This window comes from Antennarius striatus, chromosome 11, assembly GCF_040054535.1.
Source record: "Antennarius striatus isolate MH-2024 chromosome 11, ASM4005453v1, whole genome shotgun sequence".
NCBI lineage: Eukaryota > Metazoa > Chordata > Actinopteri > Lophiiformes > Antennariidae > Antennarius > Antennarius striatus.
In genome coordinates, this window is record NC_090786.1 from 1,952,265 (window position 1) to 1,977,106 (window position 24,842).

Genomic DNA, 24,842 nt, shown 5'->3' on the forward strand with positions numbered 1-24,842 from the left:
AACAAAACCAGAAAAAACAATTAAATATTTAATTTTAATTCAAGTTGTAACAGGCCTTCAAAAAAAAACCCAAACCAGAAACCAAAGAAGTTAAACAAAAAAATAATGGAGATTAAGAACAAAATAAAAGACAAATAAAAACATTCTTCACTTTCTTTTCATCTGGTTTTTCTCCAGTTTGGTTTGATCTTCATCATCATCTTCGCTCCACAAGACCTAAAGTCAATCTGCTGACATCGGAGCGAATCCCCGGCGGCGTGACGGGAATGTAGAGAGAAAGGAATGAGGCGTTCATGTGCCGTCAGTCAATGGAGCGTTTGGTCACGTGTTTTCACGCCGACTCGTCCGTCTGTCGGTGAGCCGAGCCGAAGAAATCACTGCAACGGAAAACAGAATCGACGCTTCAATTTGACATGAAATGAAGAATCTGATTGTTTATTTCAGCAAGGGGGCGGGGCTTGTTAATGGCGTACCTGAGGATGTTTGGCAGCTGCGGGCTCCTGTAGATGAACTTGTGCTTGTATCCCAGAGACGAGGGGAACGGGACGAAGTGAACCATGTGACCGCTGAGGCTCTTCGACTGAGACGCCAAGCTGTACAGCTGCAGGAAGAGGCGGAGTCATGTCAGCGGCGGCAGCTGATTGGCTGATCGATCGGTTGTCAGGGTATACGTTTACCTTTTTGCCGAGGTGGAATGGAACCACGCCGTCGTCCTCGGCGTGGAGGATCAGCAGCGGGCAGGAGATGTGATTGACACTGGAAAGAAAGACAGCAAAGGACGCGATCAGGGACGTTGGATTTTGCAGTCTTATGTTAAATACTATGAGTCCCTGAACGCAACACGCAGGACATCGTTCGATTATTTCTGACTCGATTCAGACAAAAGTTTATTTTGTTTTGAGAAAAAAAAACCTGAAATGGAAACAAAAAAATTCCTCAAGAACTTCTCAGATCCCTGAGAAGGGTCAGAGGTCAGAGGTCACTGCTGACGTCACATACTTCTCATCACTGGCGAAGCGGATGTTGTTTTCTGTAATGGGGTCGAGGAAGAACCAATCAAAGCCGGGCAGGTATCTGTACACCTGGAACACACACACACACACACTGAGTGACCATGAACGACACACACAACATGTCTGGCTGCTGGACGTTCGTTACCATGGAGAACGGGTGACTCTTGGCCTCCTCTCTGATGTTTGTGAATGGAGACTCTAAAATCAGAGCATCCGGTGGGGTCCCTGAACGTCACACGGAAATGTGTTAAAAAGCACAGCTAGCACAAAAGCTAACAGGAGCACATATGTGTATGTGTGTGTGTGTGTGTGTGTGTGTGTGTGTGTGTGTGTACCTCTGTCACACAGCCGTCTGACCAGGTTGGTGGCGACTCTGAAAAACCAACAATCAGATTTAAACAGACCTGAATGTGTGTGTGTGTGTGAGTGTATGTTATGTGTGTTATGTATGTTACGTGTGTGTGTGTGTGTGTGTGTGTTACCCCGTCCCCAGAGAGTGTCCCCACACATAGAGTGCTGTTTTGTCTTCCAGTTTGTGTTTCAGCCAATCATAGAGGAAGAGAGCGTCTGATGTCATCGCCCACTCTGAGGGGGAGCCGTCTGAGTCGCCCCACCCTGTGTACACACACACACACACACACACACACACACACACACATGGTTATTTTGAGGGGTCTACAGGTGAAGGTCATGTGACCGCCATCTTTCTCACCTCTGTAGTCAAACGTGACGATGTGGTAACCGAATGAACTGAGGACCTAAAAGAAGACAGGAGACATCAGTAAACAATAAACATAAACACAAACAAAACACAATCACTAATAAACACAAATAAACATGACAGTAAGACCGCAGAAGCTCATTGAAAAAACAAGACGATTCATCAAAACTGTCAGAGTACTCGATTACTTTACTCAGCTTGTTTACCTTGTACAGCTCCACCCTGTGGTCTCCGCCCCTGCACAGAAACAAACAGGTCAAAGGTCACACACTGTCAGATTTGTTTGTGTGTTTGTGGGGGGGGCCTCACCTGGTTCCTGCGTTTCCATGGAGATAGAGGATGACCGGGTGGGCGGAGCTAAGCGTGGAGTGGTACCAATCCCCTTGTTTCCCCTGAGCTTCTCTCCACATGTGAGCAGGAACTGTGTGCCTACAACACAGAGACCACATTACCCACGATGCACCTGTGATGCCGACTCCACATGGAAGAGGAGGACGAGGACGTTACCACACTCCGATCTTCTGTCCTCTCTCGGGCTCCAGGTAGAAGTTGTGTGTGTGGTTCAAGCCCTGGTCCAGGGGCCGCTTCAGGTCGATGAAGTAGGGGACCCTCACTGGAGGAAGGGTCAGCGACAGGTCACATGACAGCTGGTCACATGACCAGAAGTAAGAAAGATTTTCTCACCGAAGTTGAGGAAGACGAGCTTCGCCTGGATGGAGGGAAACAGTTTGATGACGACGGGAACGGAGAGGTAGAAGAGGAGCAGCCAGAAGAGGAGGCGCCGCACCCGCCCCACCAGGGACAGCCTGTGAGGGACAGGGGTCAGAGGTCAGGGGGGTCAGAGGTCAGCAGGGGTCAGAAGGACCGGCTGATCAGGTGGCCTGAGATGTCATCAGAGTGTAAGTGGAGCCGTGGGGTCACATGACCCGCCACCCTGAATCATTCATGTCTCTGTTCCCGACGGCAACGGAACCGGAGCCCCAATGAGAACACACACACACACACACACACACACACACACACACACACACAATGAGGAACAAACACACACACACACGATGAGGATGTGTTCAGTTTCATTGGCCAAGCGTTGACCTGAAGGTCACACAGAGGTCAACCTGCTCAGGTAAACCACATGTTGTCATGCTTCTTCTTCTCCTTGGGGCTTTTCCCTTCAGGGTCTCCACAGCCAATCAGTGTCCTCCATCTAACCCTGTCTTCTCATCCTCTTCTCTCACACCAACTACCTTCATGTCCTCTTTCACTACATCCATAAACCTCCTCTTTGGTCTTCCTCTAGGCCTCCTGCCTGGCAGTTCAGAACTCAGCATCCTTCTACCAATATATTCACTATCTCTCCTCTGGACATGTCCAAACCATCTCAGTCTGGCCTCTCTGACTTTATCTCCAGAACCTCTAACATGTGCTGTCCCTCTGATGTACTCATTCCTGATCCTATCCTTCCTGGTCACACCCAGAGAGAACCTCAGCATCTTCATCTCTGCTACCTCCAGCTCTGTCTCCTGTCTTTTCCTCAGGGACACTGTCTCTAGACAGTATGTAGTATGTAGTCATGCTAAGCTACGCCATTTGTAGTCCTTATGCTAAAGTGTTTGTGGTCCTTATGCTTGGATAACCTCTTTCCTGTCTTTATTGACTGAACGTCTGCACTGTGAAAAATTTTTATCATCAATATTTTACTTATTGATCAATCTACTGTTTCTCATCACTGTTTATTTGATTGTTTGCGCTTTAATCAATAAAAATACAACATCTTTCACAGAACAATGTTTCAGCTTCACTTTTCCACAGATGACGGTCGGTCCTTCTGATTGGCTGATCGTTTCTCAGGTGACTCTGGTGGGTTTTTATTCACGGACTGAAGTACGACTAGAAGGTTTTCGTGCTGGCAGACGCTGACACGGACGACCGGAGGACACACTTCTTCTTTCACTACGATTGTGAAAGTGAGGAATCAAACCCATGATCTGCAGCGAGGTCATTTCCTGTGTGGGCTCTAAAAATAAAAAAGTGCTGATGCTTAAAATAAAAGCAGATTATACGCAGAGCTGCTGGAGTTCGTTCAGAGGAGGTCAGAGAGACGCTGCGGCTCGTCTAAATACTGGAGGCACAGGAAGTACTTTGATGTCTGCTGCAGTCAAAGTAAATTTACTTTCACTAAGTGGAAATCCACTTTTGATCAGTGAGTCGAAAGACGGCTCTCTGACAACAAGCTAATGTTAGCTGTAGCTACTTCAGTCACGCTAACAGGGGTGATGTCATCCCTTTATGTCCCTCTCTCAGGTTTTGGAATGGTGTCATCAATACAATACAATCAATACAACCAATACGAACCAACCTAGCTCAGTATAAGAACTGGAAACGGTGGGAAAAAAAGGGCTATCTTAGCGTAGCAGAACACCTTGAAGTTACAGGAAATAGCTATTTCATTATTTCATTTTCGGGACTGCTTGTCCCGTCTAACACAGGAAACAGGAGAAACAGTTAGATTAGCTTAAGATAAAGACATTATTTTTGCTTTGCATAAAGATTAGAATCAGAGAGGCCAGACTGAAATGGTTTGGACATGTCCAGAGGAGAGATAGCGAATATATTGGTAGAAGGATGCTGACCTTTGAACTACCAGGCAGGAGGCCTAGAGGAAGACCAAAGAGGAGGTTTATGGATGTAGTGAAAGAGGACATGAAGGTAGTTGGTGTGAGAGGAGAGGATGCAGAAGGGAGAAGTCCAATGGAGAAGAAGAAGATAAAGATCAGAACCAAGCTAGCTCAAAGCTAATGAGACGCTGACATGAAACTGTGTGAAGCTGATCTGATCCAAACTCAATTGTTAATGAAGAGCGACCCGACCGCACTGGAACCAATCCGACTAGCACGACTGGTTGTGATAACCAGTGTTACTCTGAGATTATTCCTTCTTCAGATGAATTCACAGCAAATATTTACTATATTAAGATATCCTACATCAATAATGGTGTAAATGTGTTAACACACTAGCAAATATTATGTTTATTTTTTAGCTTCTCCATTGCCCGAAGCATAAAAATGAAGACATTCTGGACATAACAGATACAAAGATAACAAGAGGGGGAAAAATGACAACAAAATAAATGAAAAAAACAGAAATGATCATTTAAATTGTTGTGTTCGGTGAAATAAAACAAATTATTTAAAATTTGAAACATAAACTCTATTATATTTTTATGTCTAATTCTATTTTATAGTTATATAATGTTAAATATTATATACTATAAATTACTATATTAATTATATATTGGATAATTGTATACATAACAACCGGATGAACACGTCCAGTCCCGGTTGACCTCACCTCCTGAACGACTTGCCCATGCTCCGGTCCGCCGGGGCGCCTCGGCTCCCCACTGCGGGCCCTGATGCTCCCCGGCCGGGCCGGTGCTTCAGGTCCGTGTCGCTGTCCAGCAGAACGGCTCCGCCGTCGGGCTCCACGGTCAGCGGGTTATTCCGCTTTCGCATTACTGGAACGTTAAAAACACGAAACGGTGACCGGCGGACGGACCAGCCGTTCCCAGCGGGCCTGTCAGCGGGGAGGAGGCCGTCAGAAGGCCGGGGAATGGATCAATGAGCCCCGCAAGACGAGACACACCGGCAGCGCCTCCAGCCCCCAGCTTTCACTGACATCCGCAGAGCCACGGATAAAACCTTAACCCGCGGTAGCCAATGAAAAAGCCAGGACGCGATCACGTGACGTCAGCGTGCTGCCTCCAAAGCCCTTGAGGAATGTCGGAGCAACGACTACCAAAACAAAAGCAGCGCATGGTGACTTTTATGACACCGTGGGTCACTTGTGTATTATCTCACCCCAGACGACTTCTCATCGGAATAAACAAAGAACCAACAACATGATAAATAAAAGACAACTGTAAAAACACGTGTATGCTATAATTCTACAAAATATCCCCCATTAATAGGATTAAGTTCAAGTAGAGGCGCATGGATGTGACCTTTACTCTCCAGATAATGAAGCGAACAGAGTTCTCTTCTGATAACAGGCTGCGGTTCATCCCGATGGGGAATGAGGTTTGGAAACAGAAGGTGGTAATTAGATCGAACAAAGCCACGCCGGTGGTGACATAACAGGTATTCCACCCCTGTGACAGTAACCGGATGGATTAGTTTAACATAGAGACGAGAAGACACTGGTGACAAAGGCTGAAAAATGATAAGGAAGTAAACTCTTGATTGTCGTTGGTTCTTTATCATAGTTAATGTTGGTTTCACACACAATTTAAACTACAGCTGTGACTCATGTAGTTTGTCCTAAAAATCATTTTCCTAAAAATTACAAAGATTTAATGAGTAAACAGTAAATATTTAATGAGTAAATTAACATTTTTGACGTAAAGCAGGAAACAGTTATTTTTTAGCTCACTTTAAATAATTTGACTCGTTTTAAATTATTTAAAGGTTGTTCTTTTTGATTTACATCAACAATAAATACTTACCATCTCATGATGACGCGGGGTAATTTCTCACTTTTCTTCTAAACGAAAAAAACGTCTCAGAGTCACAGGAAAGGATTCGACTGGTTCGCCCCACCTCAACTACGCATGCGTGGTGTGTAACCCGGAAGTCCGTGGAGCTGCTTCAATAACCAAACAATAACAAAAGTTTTGTTTAAATTATGAAATAAAACGCAATTTTCTGTTTGGCTGAAATAAAGCAGCTATATCACAAAAAGGTCTCAATTAAAAAAAATTTAAATCTATTTTCTTTCGCTTCTTTACTGTTTGCGCCAATGCGGCTTCCGTCCTCACGTCACGTGATCACAACACGGAAATGATTTTGCCGCCAAGCAGCGGACCTGCGCCGGAGGACCGATAAGGTGCTGTGCTTTTCCGTACCGGCTTGTGTTGTTGTTGTGTGTTTTTGTTGTTGTTTACCGAGTCGGGATGTTTTGTGAGAAAGCTATCGAGCTGATCCGGGAACTTCACCGGATGGGGGACGGACAGCTGCCCGCTTTTAACGTGAGTCCGCCGGAGAAACGTCTGCAAATGAGACACGCAATTTGATTCCGATGTTAAATCCAGATTAAAAAATGAGAATATTTGTGAAAGGAATTAAAATTTTTCAAAAACGACGGAAGCTGTTTGTTGTTGTTTACAGGAAGTTAAGTTGAAATAAACAAGTTCTGTGTTCCGGTGGGTTTGCAGGAGGATGGAGTCCAGCAGGTTCTGCAGGAGATGGAAGGCCTCTACGAACAGAACCAGAATGATTCGTGAGTCCTGGAGACAAACGTACACATGACGTCATCAAACCAACAGGAAGTTGTTGTGATTATTGTTTTGTGTGTTGTTGTCTTTTTCCTCAGGAAGGAGGCGAAGGCTGAAGGTCGCTCGGACCTCATCCCCTCCATCAAATTGCGTCACTGCTGCCTCCTGAGGAACCGCCGCTGCCTCGTCGCCTACCTGTAACCACCTGAGATCACGTGACCGGCGTGTGGCTACGCTAGCACCGTTAACGCTCGTCTCTCTCCTCCAATCAGGTACGACCGGCTGCTGAGGATCAGAGCTCTGCGCTGGGAGTACGGCAGCGTCCTGCCGCCCAACGTCCACTTCCACATGTGTGCTGAGGAGGTAGGCGTGATGTCACTTCCTGTTCCTGTAGGCGTGGCCCAAGCCTGGAGTTTACGGCACGTGTTGCATTCAGGTGCAGTGGTTCAACCAGTATAAGAAGTCGCTGGCGACCTTCATGCGGTCTCTGGGCGGAGGCGATGGTCTGGACATCACGCAGGACATGAAGCCTCCAAAGAGTCTCTACATCGAGGTGACAGCGTCTGACCGTCCTATGGCTCCTCCTACTTCAGCCCATCTCAAGGATACACTGGTTTTTTTCCAGGTGAGGTGTTTAAAGGATCATGGAGAGTTTGAGGTCGAAGATGGAACCGTGATTCTGCTGAAGAAGAACAGTCAGGTGAGAACGGGACGCCGCTTCTTCTCCCTCCGCTCACCTTTCCGTTAGCGCTCGTCTCCTCATCCCTCCCTCTGTCCGCAGCACTTCCTGCCGCGGTGGAAATGCGAGCAGCTGATTCGTCAGGGCGTCCTGGAGCACGTCGTGTCCTGAGATCGTCCCCGATCCAAGTTGGAAAATCCCATTGACCTTGAAAATGAACTTTTTTTTGATCTTGTGAAATAAAAATGTTTTTCTAATCGCTTGTCCAGCTGAGGATGCTAAAGCTAGCGTAGCATGTTCTGCCGCTGCCTTCAGGTTCTGTTCCCGACTTCAAAGCAAACCAATCAAAATATAACAAAGGTAATTTATTGCAAAGATAATTTAATGTAGCTTCACGTTCGTTTGGTTCGCGGCTAAATCTAAAAACTGGACACAAAAAACTGATTCCAGAAAAATAAAAGTAATTTTGACAAAAAAAACAAACATAAAACATTAATACCCTCATGGCCGAAATACTTCATGCTGGTTCTGTGTGTGCTGGGGCCACAGTCCCCCCCTCCTTGCTTAGTCCTCTTTTGCTAAGCTAACTTAGCGTAGCAGGCTAGGTGGCGAGCGACACGTGGACGATCTCTCTCAGCAGTTTGCTGAGGGCGTGGACTTTGTCCTCCAGCTGGACGTTCTTCTTCTCAGCTTTCTTCTGCCGCTGCTCGGTGACCTGCAGCGCTGCCATCAGCTGGGAGTTCTCCGCGTGAAGATCCTTCAGCCTCGCGCTGCACTTGGCGTTCGCCGCCAGCTACGGAAATGGAAACGCCACAGTAAGAGAGACTGGCCTAAAGTATGTGGACGGTGTGTGTGTGTGTACGTCCAAAACGGTTCAGGCTGACCTGATCTTTGAGCTGCTGGACCTTCTCCTGCAGGACCAGACGGATCCCCTTCAGTTTGGTCTCCAGCTCCTCCGTCCGCTGCTGCAGGGCCGACATCACCTTCTCGTACTGGTCCTGAACGCACCACCAAAGAGCCACTTCACCCAATGCACCGCTAAGACAGGCTAGCATTAAGCTAAGCATGTCCAAGCCAAGTCTGTTTAGTATTAAGCTGTGTGTTTAAGCTAAGTTTGGCTAGCTTAAGCTAAGTCTGTAGGCATTTAACTGAGTGTTTAAACTAAGTCCGTTTAGCACCAAGCTACGTATGTGTGTTGCTAACAGCCCGTTGGAGTGCTGTGACCTTTGACCCCTGCCTGTACCTGCTTCATGCCGATCTGGGCGCTGCTCTGCTGGGTCTGGAGCCTCAGGCTCTCCTCCAGCTGTTGGCTCCGCCTCTGCTCCTGCTGGAGGCGGGCCTTCAGCAGCCCCGACTGCCCCCTGTAGCCGTCGTCTGTCTGCAGCTGCTGCAGCTCCCTGACGTGCTGCGCCTGCACCAGGCTGAGCGCCGTGTCGGCCTGGAGCGCCTGCAGACAGGAAGTCGCGTTAATGCGCCGACTCTGAACTCGCCGTCTTGGGCGGTTCAGATCGTCTTCCTGACCTGCTCCTGAGCCCGGATCCTCGCCGTCTCCAGCTCGTTTAGTTTGGTCTTCAGGTTCTGCTGCTCCTGGGTCAGCTTCTGGACCTCTACGCTCTGGACCTGCAGTCCTGCCAGCTGGAGAACATCAACAGCTTCAAGCTCGGACCTCAGATGACACAAGCCCCGGCTGATGGCTGGGGGGGTTGGGGGTGTTACCTCCTGTTGGAGCTCCTGGTTCTGGACTTGCAGCTTGTGGGTCTCCTCCTGCAGGGTTCTGGATGTCCGCTCCTGCTGCTCCTCCAGCGCCCGATGGAGCTCCTGATTGTCCCTCATCAGCTTCTCCACGCTGGTCTCCAGGTCTTCCACCTGCCAGAACCACCAGAGAAGAAGATAAGAGGAAGACCAGGAGGCGGTCCGGTCTGATCCGGTTCCTGGTTCTCAGGACCGACCTTGTTCTGGGCCTGTTGCAGCTTCCTCTGCAGGTCTGTCACTTCCTGGGTGTGGCCCTGTTGGTTCTGATCAGCGGCGTGGAGGTCAGAGCGAAGCTGGTTGGACTCCGCCTCCAGCGAGGTCAGCGCCCGCCGCAGCGTCTCCACCTGGAACCCCGGTTAGAAAAAAACCGTGTGAGACGACCCCGGGTCCGGATCCGACCCCAGGTCCAGATCCAACCCCGTGACCCCGTTACCTCGTCGTTCCGGCCGTCGGCTTCTCTCATCAGTCGGTTCTTGTCGTCCTCCAAACGCTGCAGCTTCAGGGTCGCCCCGCTAAGCTCCGCCTCCAGCGCCATCAGACGACTCAGCTGAGGAAGAGACGGCGAGTCAGCAGAAATAAATACGAAAGAAGAAAACTGATTGTTGTGTTTTAAAACTATTTTAGAAGAATTTCAAAATTAAATTTTTTAATCTAATAATTCAGGAAAATCTATTGCCTCTCAAATAATCTGATGAGCAAAATAACAATCTACATCCAATCACAGCGCAGCATCTGAGTCAGGTTCAAAACCCTATTTGTATTGATCACATGACCACTCATCGCCATGACAACGGTCACCTTTTCCTTGTAGGACGTCACGTCTCTCTCCAGCTGCTGCTTCTCCCGCGTCCACTCCACTTCCTGCTGCAGCGCCGCCACGCGCATCCGCTGCACCTGTAACCATGACGACGTCTCAGTGGGCGTGGTCTATCAACGTTGACCAGACGCTACGCTAACCGACACTAACTGAAACACGGAGTCTCACCTCGGATCCCTCCTCCTGTTGCTCTTTGGTAACGGACGCCAGACGCTCAGTCAGCATCCGGACCGACTCCTGGTCGCCACGGAGACGGGCGCTGAGCTCGGCGTTGTCGTTGCTGAGCTGCAGGTTCCTGCCGCTCAGGCCCAGAACCTCCTCGCGGTAGTGGGCGTTCTGCAGAGACGAGGAGACGTTAAGGACGCGTCTGTTAAAAGCAGACGTCCAACGATTCATCGGGACGACGCGTCACCTCCCCGTGGAGCCGCTCCTCTTCCTGTCGGCTCCGCCCATGTTCTCGCTCCATCTCCTCCAGCTTCCTCCTGACACAGGAAGTAGTTTAGTTCCAGCTAGAGCATCATGTAGTTACTTTATAAGCATGATGCTAGCTAACCCAGCAGGATGTAAGTAGGATGAAAGTTAACAAAGCAACATCCTACTTACAAACAGCTTGTTTGTAAGTAGGATGCTCGGATAAAACTCTGGTTTTCTAACCTCTTCTTAGCGACGTCGTCTTCCAGGTTCTGGACTTCTTGCTGCAGGACGCCGAGTCGCTCCTGAAGCGCTCCGTTCTCCGATTGAACCTCCTCCAGCTGCATCCTGCCGAAGTCAAACCAGCGCCAAGTCGGAAACATCCCATAATCTCAAGCTAGCCTCGTGTTTATGAGCCGATTGTTAGCGAGTGACAAAAAAATCATTTGAGATTGAGAAATAGACTACAGTAGCACTACAGCAGAACCTCGAGATACGAGTTGAATCCTTTCTAGCCTCGTAAAAAAATCCCCAAATCCCCTAAAATAATTTTTAATCACGAGAAAACACGAGCTACGTCTTTACTCCACCAACGAGAACGAGATCCGGTCTCACTGATGTCGTATCCATCCGCTAACTAGCTGTGGTTTCATGAAGCTCAGTTCGTGTCTCAGATTTTCGCTCGTACGTCAAACAAAAATACAAAAAGAGTGACAAATAGTTGCTGAAAAAACTCGTATGTGGAGCAGCTCGCATCTCGAGGAACTACTTTATGCGTCTGTGATGATTGAAATGTTTACTTTTCATAGCAGATAATCTCAATTAGTCCTCAGTCTGGATCATCCAACAGTCAAACTGTGTGGATGTTAGTTGATATGCAGATGACACTTAATTCTCCCGTCGTAACTTAGTTATATCCTTGCATATAAACACATGCATATTCAGTCTGATCTTGTTTTCTGATTCAAACTGAGACCTGAAATCTGTTGTCATGGAAACAGTGATTTAAAAAAAAAAAACTTTAAAGAATTACACAGAATTTGAGCACAAACAGGGGAAAAGTGCTGATGGAGCGAGTTGTGTTACCGCAGCGATGGAGTCTGCCATGCGTTTGTCATTCGGTTAGAGATGAGCTTAAACAGTTAAAACATTTGAGACGCAGTCTTGCTGCAATGCATTGTGGGTGTTCATTCCATTAGTTTTTTACCTGCATGAGTCACAGGATGCAATTAGTCAAAACAGCGGCGGCGCCGTTGATGTTAGTCGTCGTTCAGATCTGGATTTGCGTCTCTGAGTGGGCGTCTCATGCTCCGCTAACAAACCTCGGGGGGCCGTCCAGGTCGGTGACCCCCTCCAGGTGCAGGACCAGCGCCTCCAGCTCCATCAGCTGCTGCGCCATCCTCCTCTTCTCCTGCTCGAAGTTCTCCTCCGCCGCTGACGTCAACCGGAGCGGCGTCCGATTGGCCGCTTCCAGCTCCCGCTCCTTCGCCTCCAGCTGAGCCGTCAACCGCTGGGCGTCGCCGGTTTCGGCGTTGAGCTGGCGCCGGAGCTCCGGCACCAGGTCAGCGGTGCTGTTGAGCTGGAGGCTCACGTCCCTCAGGTGCTCCCTGAGCGCCGCCGCCTCCCCCTCCATCTCCACGATCTGATTGGACAGCTGGTCGGCCAGCCGGGCGTAGCTCCGGTTCTCCTGGCCCAGACGACGCCCTTCCTCCTCTTCCTCGTCCAGGCGAGTCCGGAGCCGCGACGTCCGGTCCAGCTCCTCCTCCAGCGCCCCCTGCAGGGCGTCCGCGGCGCTCCGGCGCCGGTCCAGCTCCTCTGAGACGGCGTCCAGCTCCAGCTGCAGGGTGTCCACCGCCATCGCCTGGTCCTTCAGGTCCTGGATCAGCCGGTCCCGGTCCGCCCTCAGCGTGTCCAGCTCCGCCGTCGCCGTGGACAGACGTTCCTCTGCGGTCGCTGTGGCGTCCTGGAGCCCGCCCAGCTGCGACCTCAGTGTGGCGACGGTTTGCTCCTCGGCGAGGAGGCGGCCCTGCTGCTGGATGAAGGCGTTGGACAGACGGCTGCAGTTGTCGGCCACCACCTCCCTGTCCTGCAGGACGCCGTCTGCGGCCACCTGGAGGTCTCCCAGCTCCACCTTCAGCTGGGTCACCTGACCCAGGAGCTCCTCCTCCCTAGTCCTCGCCTCTTGGAGCTCCTCCTCCGCTGCGTTCGACCTCTGGTGAGCCTCCAGGAAGTAGATGCTCTCCTCCAGCTGACAGCAGGCCTCCTCCAGCCGGGCTTCCAGCTCCGAGCAGCGCCCGCGAGACGCGTCAAGGTCATCCTCCAATCGGGCGCTGTGCTCCGTCAGCGCCGCCAAGCTGGCCTCTGATTGGCTGATCTGCTGCTGGGAGGTCTGGAGAACTTTCTTGACCTCCTCCTGGTGCTGATCCTCCATCCTGGAGATCCTGGAGCGCTCCTCCTCGGCTCTCTCCTGCTCCGACTGGGCGAGTCGTTTCTCCCAGAATCCTCTCTGGTCCTGCAGCCGCTGGCGCTCCTGGTGGAGCTGGTGGAGGAGGCGGCGCTGGCCTTCGGCGTGCTGCTGCTTCATGTGGGAGAGCTGCGCCTGTGCCTCCTCCCTGCTCAGAGGGATGAGCGAATGAAGACGCCCGACTGGACAGGTTCTGAACCAACGACCTGCCAGAACCGACTCGGCTGGGATGGGTGGCACTAAGCTCCGCCCCCTCCATTAAGAAAGTAACACTAGTGAGGAGGAGCTTCAGACCAGAAGAACCAACCAGGAGGCGGAAATGCGGAAGTGCCGAGTGTAGTTCAAGTGACGGGTGTAGTTTAAGTACCGGGTGTAGTTTAGTACCAGGTGTAGTTTAAGTGCCGGGTGTAGTTTAAGTACCGGGTGTAGTTTAAGTACCGGGTGTAGTTTAAGTACCGGGTGTAGTTTAAGTACCGGGTGTAGTTTAAGTACCGTGTGTAGTTTAAGTGCCGGGTGTAGTTTATTACCAGGTGTAGTTTAAGTGCCGGGTGTAGTTTAAGTACCGGGTGTAGTTTAGTACAAGGTGTAGTTTAAGTACCGGGTGTAGTTTAAGTACCGGGTGTAGTTTAAGTACCGGGTGTAGTTTAAGTACCGGGTGTAGTTTAGTACCGTGTGTAGTTTAAGTACCGTGTGTAGTTTAAGTACCGTGTGTAGTTTAAGTGCCGGGTGTAGTTTATTACCAGGTGTAGTTTAAGTGCCGGGTGTAGTTTAAGTACCGAGTGTAGTTTAAGTGCCGGGTGTAGTTTAAGTACCGGGTGTAGTTTAGTACAAGGTGTAGTTTAAGTACCGGGTGTAGTTTAAGTACCGGGTGTAGTTTAGTACCAGGTGTAGTTTAAGTACCGGGTGTAGTTTAAGTACCGGGTGTAGTTTAATTACCGTGTGTAGTTTAGTACCGTGTGTAGTTTAAGTGCCGGGTGTAGTTTATTACCAGGTGTAGTTTAAGTGCCGGGTGTAGTTTAAGTACCAGGTGTAGTTTAAGTACCGGGTGTAGTTTAAGTACCGGGTGTAGTTTAGTACCGTGTGTAGTTTAAGTACCGGGTGTAGTTTAAGTGCCGGGTGTAGTTTAAGTACCGGGTGTAGTTTAAGTACCGGGTGTAGTTTAAGTACCGGGTGTAGTTTAAGTACCGGGTATAGTTTAGTACCAGGTGTAGTTTAAGTACCGGGTGTAGTTTAAGTACCGGGTATAGTTTAGTACCAGGTGTAGTTTAAGTACCGAGTGTAGTTTAAGTGCCGGGTGTAGTTTAAGTACCGGGTGTAGTTTAGTACAAGGTGTAGTTTAAGTACCGGGTGTAGTTTAAGTACCGGGTGTAGTTTAGTACCAGGTGTAGTTTAAGTACCGGGTGTAGTTGTGTTCATGAAAAGTGTTCTGCTGGTGACACAGATCAGCTCTGACATCCTCGCGTTTAGCCCCACCCACCTGACCAGCATCACTTCCTGGTCCATCTTGAGCTTTAGCTCCGCCTCAAGCTGGTCCTTCTCGGCGCTCAGCCTCTGGACCAGATTCCCGATCTCTCTGGCAAAGTTCTGCTCAAGCTCCGCGCGCTCCCGCTGCATCCTGGGAAAAGGATCACCCAAGTCATCTGGATGTTTGTATGGATCATGTTGTTTGTTGTTTGTACATTCTCTTCTTCCTCACCTGCGCTCCTCCTCGTGGCTCCGCCCCCCTCCGCCAGGTGACACCTGCAGGTTTTCCAGTGTCTCCTTCAGCTGCTTCACCTGCCGCTCCACCTGAGCCTTCTGCTCCTCCAGCTCACTGATCTCCAGCTGGCAGGTGGACACAGGGGTCAGAGGTCAGATATGGACTCAGAGGTCAGAGCTGGTAATAATAGTAATTATAGAAATACTAGTGACACTAGTGATACTAGTAGAAACTTGTTCACCTTGAAGGCCTGTGAGATGTCTTTACGTTCCACCTCCATGCTCTGTCTCATCCGCTCCAGACTGCGCTCATAGTAGTTCACCTGAAGGAGGAAGAGGAGGAGGGTCTTCGTCTGCATTCTAAACTACTTTCGTCCAGTCGCAGCTCTCTGTTGTGTCATGTGATACCTGTGTGTCCAGCTGGATGCGCAGCTGCTGGAGCTCCTGGTTGTGTTTCTGCTCCAGCTGCTCCAGAGCCAGTTCAGTCTGGATGCTGACGGCCGGGCCGGAGACGCTGTCCAATGAGCAGAGAGCTGGGCAGAGCCGACGTCCAATCAGGCGGAGACGGCGTCCAATCAGAGAGACAGAGGCAGAGTCAGTGTATTATCGTTTATTGATCAAATGACTGGAGCACAGAGAGAGAGGCTTCTGTCTGGGGCTGCATTTGATTGGCAGCTGCCTCAGCCAATCAAATGCAGCCCCTCCCCTCGTGGCAGCCAATGGCTGAGGGTTGTGGTTCTCACCTGTTTTATCTGGTGGCTGCAGTTTCTTCCTGACCAGAGGAGACAAGTTGCGCTTCATGTCCGACTCGTCTGAAACAGGCAAACACAGGAACACTATTACCCTTTATAACACCTCATAACACCTCATTACAACTCATAACACCTCATAACGACTCAAAGCTTCCTAACACTTCATGACACCTCATAATGTCTCATAACGCGTCGTAGCATCTCATAATTCCTCATAACACTTCATAGTGCCTCATAACACTTCATACCTCTGCATAACAACTCATTACACTTCATAGCACCTCATAACACTACATAACACCCCATAACGCATTATAAATTGTGTGAATTCTCAGTTTGGGATCAATAAAATAAATCTAACAACTTTTCACAACAACTCATGACACTTCATAACTCCTCATAACTCCTAACGACACTTCATGACACCTCATAGCGCTCAATAATGAAACAGGAAGCAGCCTTTGCGACATTAAACGGACGGACACTCACTCTGTGACATGATGACGGGACTTGAACACCAACAGGAAGTGGATGCATGAGGTGGGCGTGTCCGTCAGACCCGATCAACAGATCAAACCCGTTCAACCACTACTGAAAAATCACGCCGACACCTCAGCTGCTTCCTGTTAGCTTTATTAAAGATACAGTTCAGACATCCCGGTTGGGGATCGCTGGACTAATAATCATCAGGATCAGGATCATGTGACCAAATGTGATAAAAACTGACTCAGGACTGGATAAATAAATAAATCCTGGTCAAATTAATTTTTTCAGAAAATAAGAATACATTTTTGCTTTGGAATTAAAATATTTAATTTGCTTGATTCAGATTTAGGTTCCTAAACCAAAGGCTTTTTAAAATTCCTGCAGTTTATTTAACCGGTGTGTCATATCGCCATGGTTACCAGAGTCCGACTCGGCACCGACGCTCCAGCTGGGGGCGGGGTCTCCTGTCGATCGTCTGGACTTCCTGCTGCTCCTGTGACTCTTTAGGAGCTCCAGCTCCGAGCTCAGCTCATCGTTTCTGTCCCGCAGCTCCTGAACGCAACACACACACACACACACACACACACACGCAAACACACAGCACATGAATCCACCTGCACGTACTGCAGCAGTACGTTCACTTCAGGCTCAGTCAGACGTTCTCACCTTGACCTTCTGTTGAACCACCGTGAGGCGTTCAGGTGCACAAAAAAGAAACAGACGTGTCAACTTTCTGTGCAGCTTGACTTTAGAGTCATGGATGGATGTTTTTGATAGTCAGAGAATAATAATGACGACTTAAAGATGAACGTCTCTCAGTCGAGCAACAGGAAACCCCTGACCAGTAGTCAACAAACAGGTGACTTTGTTTACCTGTTTGTTTACAGGTAAACAAGTGGCCGTTCTCACCCGACACTGCTGCTCGTACTCCTTGATGATTTCAGAGAATCTCTCCTCGTGACTCAGACCAGCGGCCGCCGGGTCCAAGCTGCCGAACTGTCAATCAAACACGATACTGGTCTTCATCATCATCATCATCATCGTTATCATCATCATCATCAGGAGCAACGACAAAGACAAGGAAGTCACACAGGAGGTTTCAATCAATGATTCATCGAGACGAGACATCCGACACCACGGAGTGTGTTTCTGTGTGTGTGTGTGTGTGTGTGTGTGTGTGTGTGTGTGTGTGTGTGTGTGTGTGTGTTCAAGGGGACTAGTGTTGCATGAGGATATCTAACTGGTTGATACTGGTTTACGTCCCAGTTTCAGCAGCAATGATTCAGGTTTTTATGATTAGATAGAAGTAGAACTAACTAGTCTCTTCTTCAGATTGACTTGGTAATGACTCGGTCGTGACTATCATGACTCGGTAGCGACTCGGTAGCGACGCGGCCGTGACTCGGCAGCGACGCTGTCGTGACTCGGCAGCGACGCGGTCGTGACTCGGCAGCGACGCGGTCGTGACTCGGCAGCGACGCGGTCGTGACTCGGCAGCGACGCGGTCGTGACTCGGCAGCCACTCGGCAGCCACTCGGTCGTGACTCAGTGGCGACTCGGCAGCGACTCAGTAGCGACTCGGCAGCGACTCGGTCGTGACTCGGTAGCGACTCGGTCGTGACTCGGAGGCGTTACCCTGTCGTGCAGCAGCTGATCGAGGTCGCTCTGCAGTTTGCTGACAGAAGCTTCTTCTTCACTCAGCTTCATCTTCACGGCCGCTAGCTCCTCCTCCAGACGACTGTTTTCCTGCTCAGACAGGAAGTCAACCAGCAGGTAAGCAGGAAGTCCAAACAAAACCAGGTTATTGTCGTAAAATGACAGCTCTGAAGTTTCCTGCAGGCCCTGAAGGTCACACAATATTGACTCAGAAAGGTAAGCCCCACCCCTAACCTTAACACCACCCCCAACGAGTCACGGCCACCTGAGCAACAGCGAACGCACCTGAGTGACGCTGCAGAGCTCGTCCTGAAGCTCCCCCTCCCGCGCCCGGATCAGCTGTAGCTCCGCCTCCAGCGTGCGGCGCTCCCTCTCCGTCTGCTGCAGCTGGGCGTCGCTCTCCTGCTCCAGCTGGCCGCGCTGAGCCACCAGCCTATCACGGAAGTCCTGCTCCAGGTCTCTTCCAATCACAGAGAGACCAGTCAACACCTGATTGGCTCACATCTCGTAGGGAGGGGCGTGGAACCTACGACCCACCGGATCCGGCTCTGATTGGACGTCTCCATGCTGGCGTGGCGGTCGTCCACCTCCCGGACCAGCTGCAGGTTCCTGTGGTCGGCCAGCTCCAGGTCCGCCTTCACCTTGTCTCGCTCCCGGCAGGCCTGCTCGGCCAGCACCCTGACACACACACACACACACACACACACACACACACACACACACACACACACACCTGAACTGCCGTCCTTTAACTGCAGCTCACCTCCTCTCCAGCAGGGGGAGCTGTTACCCCACCAGACCGACTCCTCCAGCCGATGCTAGCGGCGCTAACGGAGTGGGGCTTGAACCCGTGACCTACTGCAGGTGCTGGATCTCGTTCTTGTAGGAGATGAGCGCCGCCTGGTGGATGCCGTTGCCACTGACCAGCAGCTCGTTGTCCAGCGCCAGCGTCAGGTCGGCCAGACTGAGACGCTCGTCCAGAGAGAAGTCCAGAGTCTGTCGCCATGGAAACGGTGTTTACTGCTTTTGTTTATTTCAGAGCAACGAATGTAGGTGGTTCAGTAAACACAAACTAATAACTCAGTGAATATATAAAACTTACAGAATAGAATATGAACCTGCAAGCTAAGAGAGCTAAAATGCTAACATTCAGTACATCAGTCCATTAGCATTAGGATACTCATGATAGCATTTAAACATTTACTAACAAGCTGAAGTTCTCTTGATGTCTATCAAGAAAGTTAAAATGCTAACATCCAGTGCATCAGTCTGTTAGCATTTGTTAGCAGTCAGTAAGCATTTAAACTTTACCAACTAGCTCAAATTCTCTTGATGCTATGACATGTCGAAAAAGCTAAAATGCTCATATTCAGTACATCGGTCTATTAGCATTTTGCTAATTATGATAGCATTTAAAAATTTACCAACAAGCGCTATTGACGCTATGAGTTCAAGTTTACCCTTGAACCCTGAGGACGTTTGCGTACCCTCAAGCTATGAATGGAATGCTAATGAGTTTAGCATGTGACATGTTAAAATGCTCACACTATGACTGCATACATTTTCCCAGCCTAAAGCATTAAATGTTGGACTAGCATATTAGCATCATGCTTACCAGGATTGCAATGAGTTTAAAAACATAAACATGGCAAATGGCTCAGTGTAAAGTCTGCTAGTTAGCTGCTAGCTGCTCCATCCTACCTGTAGGATGTCCCGGCTGTTCTTGATACCCTCCTCCGCCCAGAGGGCGACGACCCCCTCCGGGCTGCTGCATCCCGATCCGTCGTCCAGCCGGCTGAGGATCCGCTGGCCGACAGTGGCGGTGAGGACAGCCGGCGCCGTGCGGCGCGCCGAGTGCTCGTCTGGAGCCGCCTGCGACTGCATGGAGGGGTCAGACGTTAGCCCGCGTTCACACCTGGGGGGTTCTGACAGTCCTCGATAGATTCCTCGGGTCCCTGTTGTAACTTTTAATCTGGATTAGCCTCCTTTCACCCAGAGCCGCGTGGGACCAAAAGGCCACGACGCCTTGATCCAGCTAATCCCAAACACACACACACATCAGTTAGCCAGGTTGGCTAATGCTAATCACCCCCCCAATACAGCAGCATTATGTAGTCACCTGATGCAGGTGACCACGCCCTTCTCTGTTACCCGCGCTAAACTCACCAATGCTAACTGACCAGCTCACATGTGTTCAATGCTAACGGTTAGCTTCCTGTATCACCTGAGCGGAGCAGGAAGTCCTGTCAGTCTTCACCCAGGGAAACAACCCACATCCTGACATTAGCCCTGTGGCGCAGTACATGCTAGCTGCCACCTGCTGTCCTGCAGCACCTGAACTGACCCGACCCCACCTGATTGGCCTGATGACCAACAGCTGGTAGGAGCCCCGCCTCCTGGAAGGAAGCCCTGCCTCCTGGGAGGAGCTACTGCTTTCATGAGTGTGTTGTAAACTCAGTACCTGTTGATGTGCAATGTGTGTGTGTGTGTGTGTGTGTCTCACCCTGTGTAGCCCCCTCGGCATCGGGGTGGAGCAACAAATGGGGGCGGAGCCATGAAGAACCAATTGGAAGCCTGCGCTGCTGACACCTGACTCCTGCAGGATTCAATCAGGTATCAATAACGACATCGATCGCTCCTTTCATCTTCCTGCTGCAGGTGGTGGTGGTGGTGGGCGGGGCCTCACCGCCACATCGAGCTGATCCAGGGTCACGTGATCACCGGCTGCCATCAGGACGTCTCTGTCTGCACCTCCTCCCCCTCGCAGCTCCGCCTCTTCCTGCTGAGGACCTGCGGAAAGACCAATGAGATCGCAGCTCACAGGCGGATGATGTCACACCCAAGACTTTCATTTGAACATTGAACGTGTCACAAAACGCTCTACAAATCCACTGTCGTTGTTAACACCATGTTACCATGACGACGGACACAACAAACAAACAAAAAAATCGTCTGTGAGCACACGGTACCTTTAGACTGAAAGTTCTTCTGACTTCCTGTCTCCTCATCAGACTTCAGGCTCTGCAGAGAAAACATGGAGGTCAGTGTGTGTGTGTGTGTGTGTGTGTGTTTGTGTGTGCAGTGATGCCAACTAACCACACATTAATCAGAAGGAATTTCATTGTGATCATTACTTCTGTTAGACTGGACATATTGTGTGTGTGTGTGTGTGTGTGCGTGCGTGCGTGTGTGTGTGTGTGTCACGCTGAAGAGCTAAGCATGTTAAGCCACCTTTGGCGTGACAAACTGGACCTGATCACATGACCAATCCACTCAAATTCTTTAAAAACTGACCCGGCCCCACCTGAGGCGTTAAAAAAACTATTTTATTCCAGTTTTAATAAATTCTTATACTTTCATCTTCATCCTCTGTTCAAGTTTCAGTCGATCGGTGGGTCCAAACCGTTATTGATTGATTGATTTGATCGGTATCTAATAGAAACATCCTGATTAGTTCAGTAGCGGCTTGGAATAATGTGCTCTGATTGGCTGATTTATTCCAAGCCACACCCACCTGACCTCTGACCCAATTGAAGTCTGACGGAGGATCCGAGGCGGAGGTTGAACCTCCTCAACCGGGTCGCTAGGCTCCGCCCCCTAGCGCCTCACAGGAAGCTGTTTTTGGATGTGAGGAAGAGGAGCGTCCTTCACAAAGATGGCGGCGCGTCAGCTGACCCGGGTCCTGATCCCCAGAGGATGGACCGGATCAGGTTCCTTCATCGTGTCCAGGCAGGATCGGGTCCAGCTGGACCAGAACCAACGGCGACAACGAAGAAACCAAAGAAGAAGAAGAAAATCCAGCGCAGTCGTTCCAGGAGAACAAAAACCGTCCTGGAGAAACGCAGCAATGCATTCTGGTCCGCAGCCAAACCAGCGCCGAGCGGCGGCCAGCAGCCGCATTCCTCCAGAAACCACTTCCTGAAGACGAGCAACACCCCCGAACCGCCAGACCGCCCCTCCCCCCCTTCAGGTATTCAACCCCTTCACTGCAGCAGCGCTGGACACCCGAGACAAGCCCCGCCCAAAAACAAACGCTCACGCAGGGGGAGTGGGTTGAGGTCAAAGGTCACGGCCTTCAGAGGAATCCAGAGATTAAAAACGTTCAAGATTTGATGAGTAAAGAAAAGAAAGTAAGAAAAGACAGAAGGAAAGGAAAGAAGAAAAGGAAAGGAAAGGAAAGAAGGAAAGAAGGAAAGGAAAGGAAAGGAAAGGAAAGGAAACAGACTATGTCCTCTCCACTTGACACCCTTCCTGTCTCCCGTCTCCTTTCCTAACGTGTCTCCTCCGTCTCACCTCCACGCTGTCCAGGGACGTGGATCGTCTCACTTTGGCCCTGCGGACGCCGGCTGGAGACGAGTCGGTGGCGTCGCTTCCCGCCGGCGGCGAGTCGTCCGAGTCGCCGGTGGACGCGGCGTCCGGGTGGCGGTCGGGTCGCGTCCGGCGGCCGTAGCGCTTCGTTCCCTTCACGAACTTCGGCTTAACCTCATCTGGAACGACTGCAGAGACAAAGACGTAAAGACAAAGGGCGCTGCCCTCATCTGAAGCCCCGCCCACCACCGCGACACACACCCGGGTCCAGGTAGCTGCTGTCGTCCTCCGACGCGCTGAAGTCCAGCGATGGCGACAGGACGGCCACCAAGCCGTGCTGGAACTCCTCGAAGTTCACCTGAGGAGGAGAAACGCTGAGTCAGCCCGCAGGTACCACAGGTGAGCACTCCAGGTGTGACTCCTACCCGGGCGTAGGTGTGTTCTCCCAGCAGCCTTTGCAGCAGCAGCGGCCGCTGGGCATCCAGCTGCAGCTTCTGGCAGAGCGCCGTCAGCTCCTCCCGGTCCAGGAAGCCCGTTTCCGTGGTGTCGCAGCTGTCGAACTCCGCCTTCAGCTGGGAGATGTAGCGGCTTGGCTCCGCCCCCTCCATCTCCACGCATCACGCCGGCGCCGACACCTAGAGACGAATATAATATAAAATAAATAACAAACCAATAAAATGTATGTATGTAAAGGATCAATAGTTACTCTGTTACTGTACCGTTACACTACAATTACACTACAGTTACAAAACCATTACTGTACCAGTACAATACAGTTACAGTACCGCACCACTACAGGACAGTACCATTCCACTACATTCAGTCAGAGTACTGTACCATTACACCAGTCACAGTACCATTACAGTACAATACCGTTACAGTACCATAAGTACCGCTACAGTATTGTACCGCAGTTTAAGGACTGTACCTTTACATTACAGTTACAGTACCGTTACAGTGCCATAGAGTTATAGTAGTTACAGTACCGTAGAGTTACAGTAGTTACAGTATCTTTACAGTACCGTAGAGTTCCAGTACCGTTACAGCACCAGAGTTACAGTAGTTCCAGTACCGTTACAGCACCATAGTTACAGTAGTTCCAGTACCGTTACAGTACCATAGAGTTACAGTAGTTCAAGTACCGTTACAGTTCAATCAATCAAGTTTTATTTATATAGCGCTTAATCATGACAGCAGACATTTCAAAGCGCTTTAACAGACAGAGAAACCCAACTGAACCCTCCAGAGCAAGCATAAGCGACAGTGGCGGGGAAAAACTCCCTCCATGAGGAAGAAACTCCGGGCAGGACCCAGACTCTTTGGGGCGGCCATCCGCCTCGACCGGTTGGGTGGAAAAGAAATCAAAGGAAGACAAGAACAGCATCAGAGAGAGAGAGACAGAGAGAGAGTGACAGATAGGCCAGATAGAGACAGTATCAATATGGTTACAGCACCATAGAGTTACAGTAGTTCCAGTACCGTTACAGTACCATAGAGTTACAGTAGTTCCAGTACCGTTACAGTACCATAAAGTTCCAGTAGTTCCAGTACCGTTACAGTACCATAGAGTTACAGTAGTTCCAGTACCGTTACAGTCCCATAGAGTTACAGTAGTTCCAGTGCCGTTACAGTACCATAGAGTTACAGTAGTTCCAGTACCGTTACAGTACCATAAAGTTACAGTAGTTCCAGTGCCGTTACAGTACCATAGAGTTACAGTAGTTCCAGTACCGTTACAGTCCCATAGAGTTACAGTAGTTCCAGTACCGTTACATTACCATAAAGTTACAGTAGTTCCAGTACTGTTACAGTACCATAAAGTTACAGTAGTTCCAGTACCGATACAGTACAATAGTTACAGTAGTTCCAGTACCGTTACAGTACCATAGTTACAGTAGTTCCAGTACCGTTACAGTACCATAGAGTTACAGTAGTTCCAGTACCGTTACAGTACCATAGAGTTACAGTAGTTCCAGTACCGTTACAGTACCATAAAGTTACAGTAGTTCCAGTACCGTTACAGTACCATAAAGTTACAGTAGTTCCAGTACCGTTATAGTACCATAAAGTTACAGTAGTTCCAGTACCGTTACAGTACCATAAAGTTACAGTAGTTCCAGTACCGTTACAGTACCATAAAGTTACAGTAGTTCCAGTACCGTTACAGTACCATAGTTCCAGTAGTTCCAGTACCGTTACAGTACCATAGAGTTACAGTAACAGTACCGTCGTTACACTACTGTCACAGTACTGTATAGATACAGTCGCGTGACAGGACCGTTACAGTCACCTTACAGTCCACGCCGAACGCCTCTGTTGAGTCTCGCGAGTTGATGAAGCTTCACCATGGGAACGGAGGCGCGAGCCGCACGAACAAAGGGCTCGCGGCTAAATGACCCCAGAAAGAAAAACATCACAGAGTCAGTTCGGCTCCGTCTCCAGCCTGGAGCGGGACTACCGGACCCCGTGAACGAACGGTCAGCAGCACCGGCACCGGACCGGTTCATGTTCGCTGACGCGGATTTTTCTTACCGGGGAAAAAATCCTCCTACGGTTCCAGTTCACGTTTCCTCCATGGGGGGGCTCCCGGAGTGCCCGCCGCTAAGTCACCGACATGAACCGAGAGCATCGGGGCAGCAGGCACCGACCGACCGACCGCCTCCTGAAATTACCGGGGATGCACGTGGACGCGCTTCCGGTAGATATTTCACAATAAAAGCCGAGGACCGGACATCCAAAATAAAAGTTTATTAGTGGTCCCGGAATCCGGTCTGTTATTATGGATGGATGGATGGATGGATTATAAATTCTAA

The 24,842-nt window shown here is 50.0% G+C and overlaps 3 protein-coding genes across 5 annotated transcripts; 1 reads left to right on the top strand and 2 right to left on the bottom strand.

The window, feature by feature from the left end:
* Positions 1 to 15: 15 nt before the first annotated feature.
* Positions 16 to 6,337, bottom strand: abhd12 (abhydrolase domain containing 12, lysophospholipase). Of its 2 annotated transcripts, XM_068326625.1 has the most exons (14): positions 6,239 to 6,337; positions 5,086 to 5,251; positions 2,419 to 2,540; positions 2,242 to 2,347; positions 2,044 to 2,163; positions 1,941 to 1,971; positions 1,726 to 1,771; positions 1,496 to 1,628; positions 1,349 to 1,386; positions 1,159 to 1,238; positions 1,000 to 1,082; positions 678 to 756; positions 474 to 601; positions 16 to 377 (listed from the first exon to the last, which is right to left on the bottom strand). In XM_068326625.1, the coding sequence occupies exons 2-14, from the start codon at positions 5,247 to 5,249 to the stop codon at positions 332 to 334; spliced, it is 1,176 nt and encodes a 391-aa protein (XP_068182726.1). In that variant the 5' UTR covers positions 5,250 to 5,251; positions 6,239 to 6,337; the 3' UTR covers positions 16 to 331. The 2 variants fall into 2 exon arrangements, with proteins under 2 accessions (XP_068182726.1, XP_068182725.1); XM_068326624.1 differs by lacking the exon at positions 6,239 to 6,337 and having other exon boundaries at positions 5,086 to 5,622.
* A 205-nt stretch (positions 6,338 to 6,542) lies between these two features.
* Positions 6,543 to 7,982, top strand: gins1 (GINS complex subunit 1 (Psf1 homolog)). The gene is made up of 7 exons (XM_068326630.1): positions 6,543 to 6,760; positions 6,947 to 7,011; positions 7,105 to 7,203; positions 7,279 to 7,369; positions 7,443 to 7,559; positions 7,632 to 7,706; positions 7,788 to 7,982. Exons 1-7 carry the CDS (start codon positions 6,686 to 6,688, stop codon positions 7,854 to 7,856), a joined length of 591 nt encoding a protein of 196 aa, XP_068182731.1. The 5' UTR covers positions 6,543 to 6,685; the 3' UTR covers positions 7,857 to 7,982.
* Positions 7,983 to 8,035: 53 nt separating this feature from the next.
* Positions 8,036 to 24,716, bottom strand: ninl (ninein-like). Of its 2 annotated transcripts, XM_068326606.1 has the most exons (31): positions 24,562 to 24,716; positions 22,455 to 22,664; positions 22,291 to 22,387; positions 22,015 to 22,217; positions 20,691 to 20,742; positions 20,408 to 20,511; positions 20,225 to 20,317; positions 19,423 to 19,599; positions 18,581 to 18,717; positions 18,259 to 18,399; positions 18,007 to 18,181; positions 17,701 to 17,811; positions 16,975 to 17,061; positions 16,485 to 16,617; positions 15,571 to 15,639; positions 15,236 to 15,360; positions 15,070 to 15,150; positions 14,826 to 14,953; positions 14,607 to 14,744; positions 11,988 to 13,277; positions 10,909 to 11,013; positions 10,667 to 10,736; positions 10,423 to 10,590; positions 10,236 to 10,331; positions 9,871 to 9,984; positions 9,635 to 9,781; positions 9,402 to 9,551; positions 9,207 to 9,320; positions 8,929 to 9,132; positions 8,570 to 8,683; positions 8,036 to 8,478 (listed from the first exon to the last, which is right to left on the bottom strand). In XM_068326606.1, exons 2-31 carry the CDS (start codon positions 22,635 to 22,637, stop codon positions 8,287 to 8,289), a joined length of 4,998 nt encoding a protein of 1,665 aa, XP_068182707.1. In that variant the 5' UTR covers positions 22,638 to 22,664; positions 24,562 to 24,716; the 3' UTR covers positions 8,036 to 8,286. The 2 variants fall into 2 exon arrangements, with proteins under 2 accessions (XP_068182707.1, XP_068182708.1); XM_068326607.1 differs by lacking the exons at positions 22,015 to 22,217; positions 22,291 to 22,387; positions 22,455 to 22,664; positions 24,562 to 24,716 and adding an exon at positions 21,236 to 21,822.
* Positions 24,717 to 24,842: the final 126 nt, after the last annotated feature.

Coding starts and splice junctions, on each gene's coding strand:
- abhd12 (XM_068326625.1), bottom strand. CDS start 5,249: ATGCGAAAGCGGAATAACCCGCTGACCGTGGAGCCCGACGGCGGAGCC. Junction 1,629..1,725: donor CGTCACGTTTGACTACAGAG/GTGAGAAAGATG, acceptor GTGTGTACACAG/GGTGGGGCGACTCAGACGGC. Junction 602..677: donor CATTCCACCTCGGCAAAAAG/GTAAACGTATAC, acceptor CTCTTCCTGCAG/CTGTACAGCTTGGCGTCTCA.
- gins1 (XM_068326630.1), top strand. CDS start 6,686: ATGTTTTGTGAGAAAGCTATCGAGCTGATCCGGGAACTTCACCGGATG. Junction 6,761..6,946: donor GACAGCTGCCCGCTTTTAAC/GTGAGTCCGCCG, acceptor GTGGGTTTGCAG/GAGGATGGAGTCCAGCAGGT. Junction 7,707..7,787: donor TGCTGAAGAAGAACAGTCAG/GTGAGAACGGGA, acceptor CTCTGTCCGCAG/CACTTCCTGCCGCGGTGGAA.
- ninl (XM_068326606.1), bottom strand. CDS start 22,637: ATGGAGGGGGCGGAGCCAAGCCGCTACATCTCCCAGCTGAAGGCGGAG. Junction 22,388..22,454: donor GAGAACACACCTACGCCCGG/GTAGGAGTCACA, acceptor TCTCCTCCTCAG/GTGAACTTCGAGGAGTTCCA. Junction 15,151..15,235: donor GCATCCAGCTGGACACACAG/GTATCACATGAC, acceptor TTCCTCCTTCAG/GTGAACTACTATGAGCGCAG.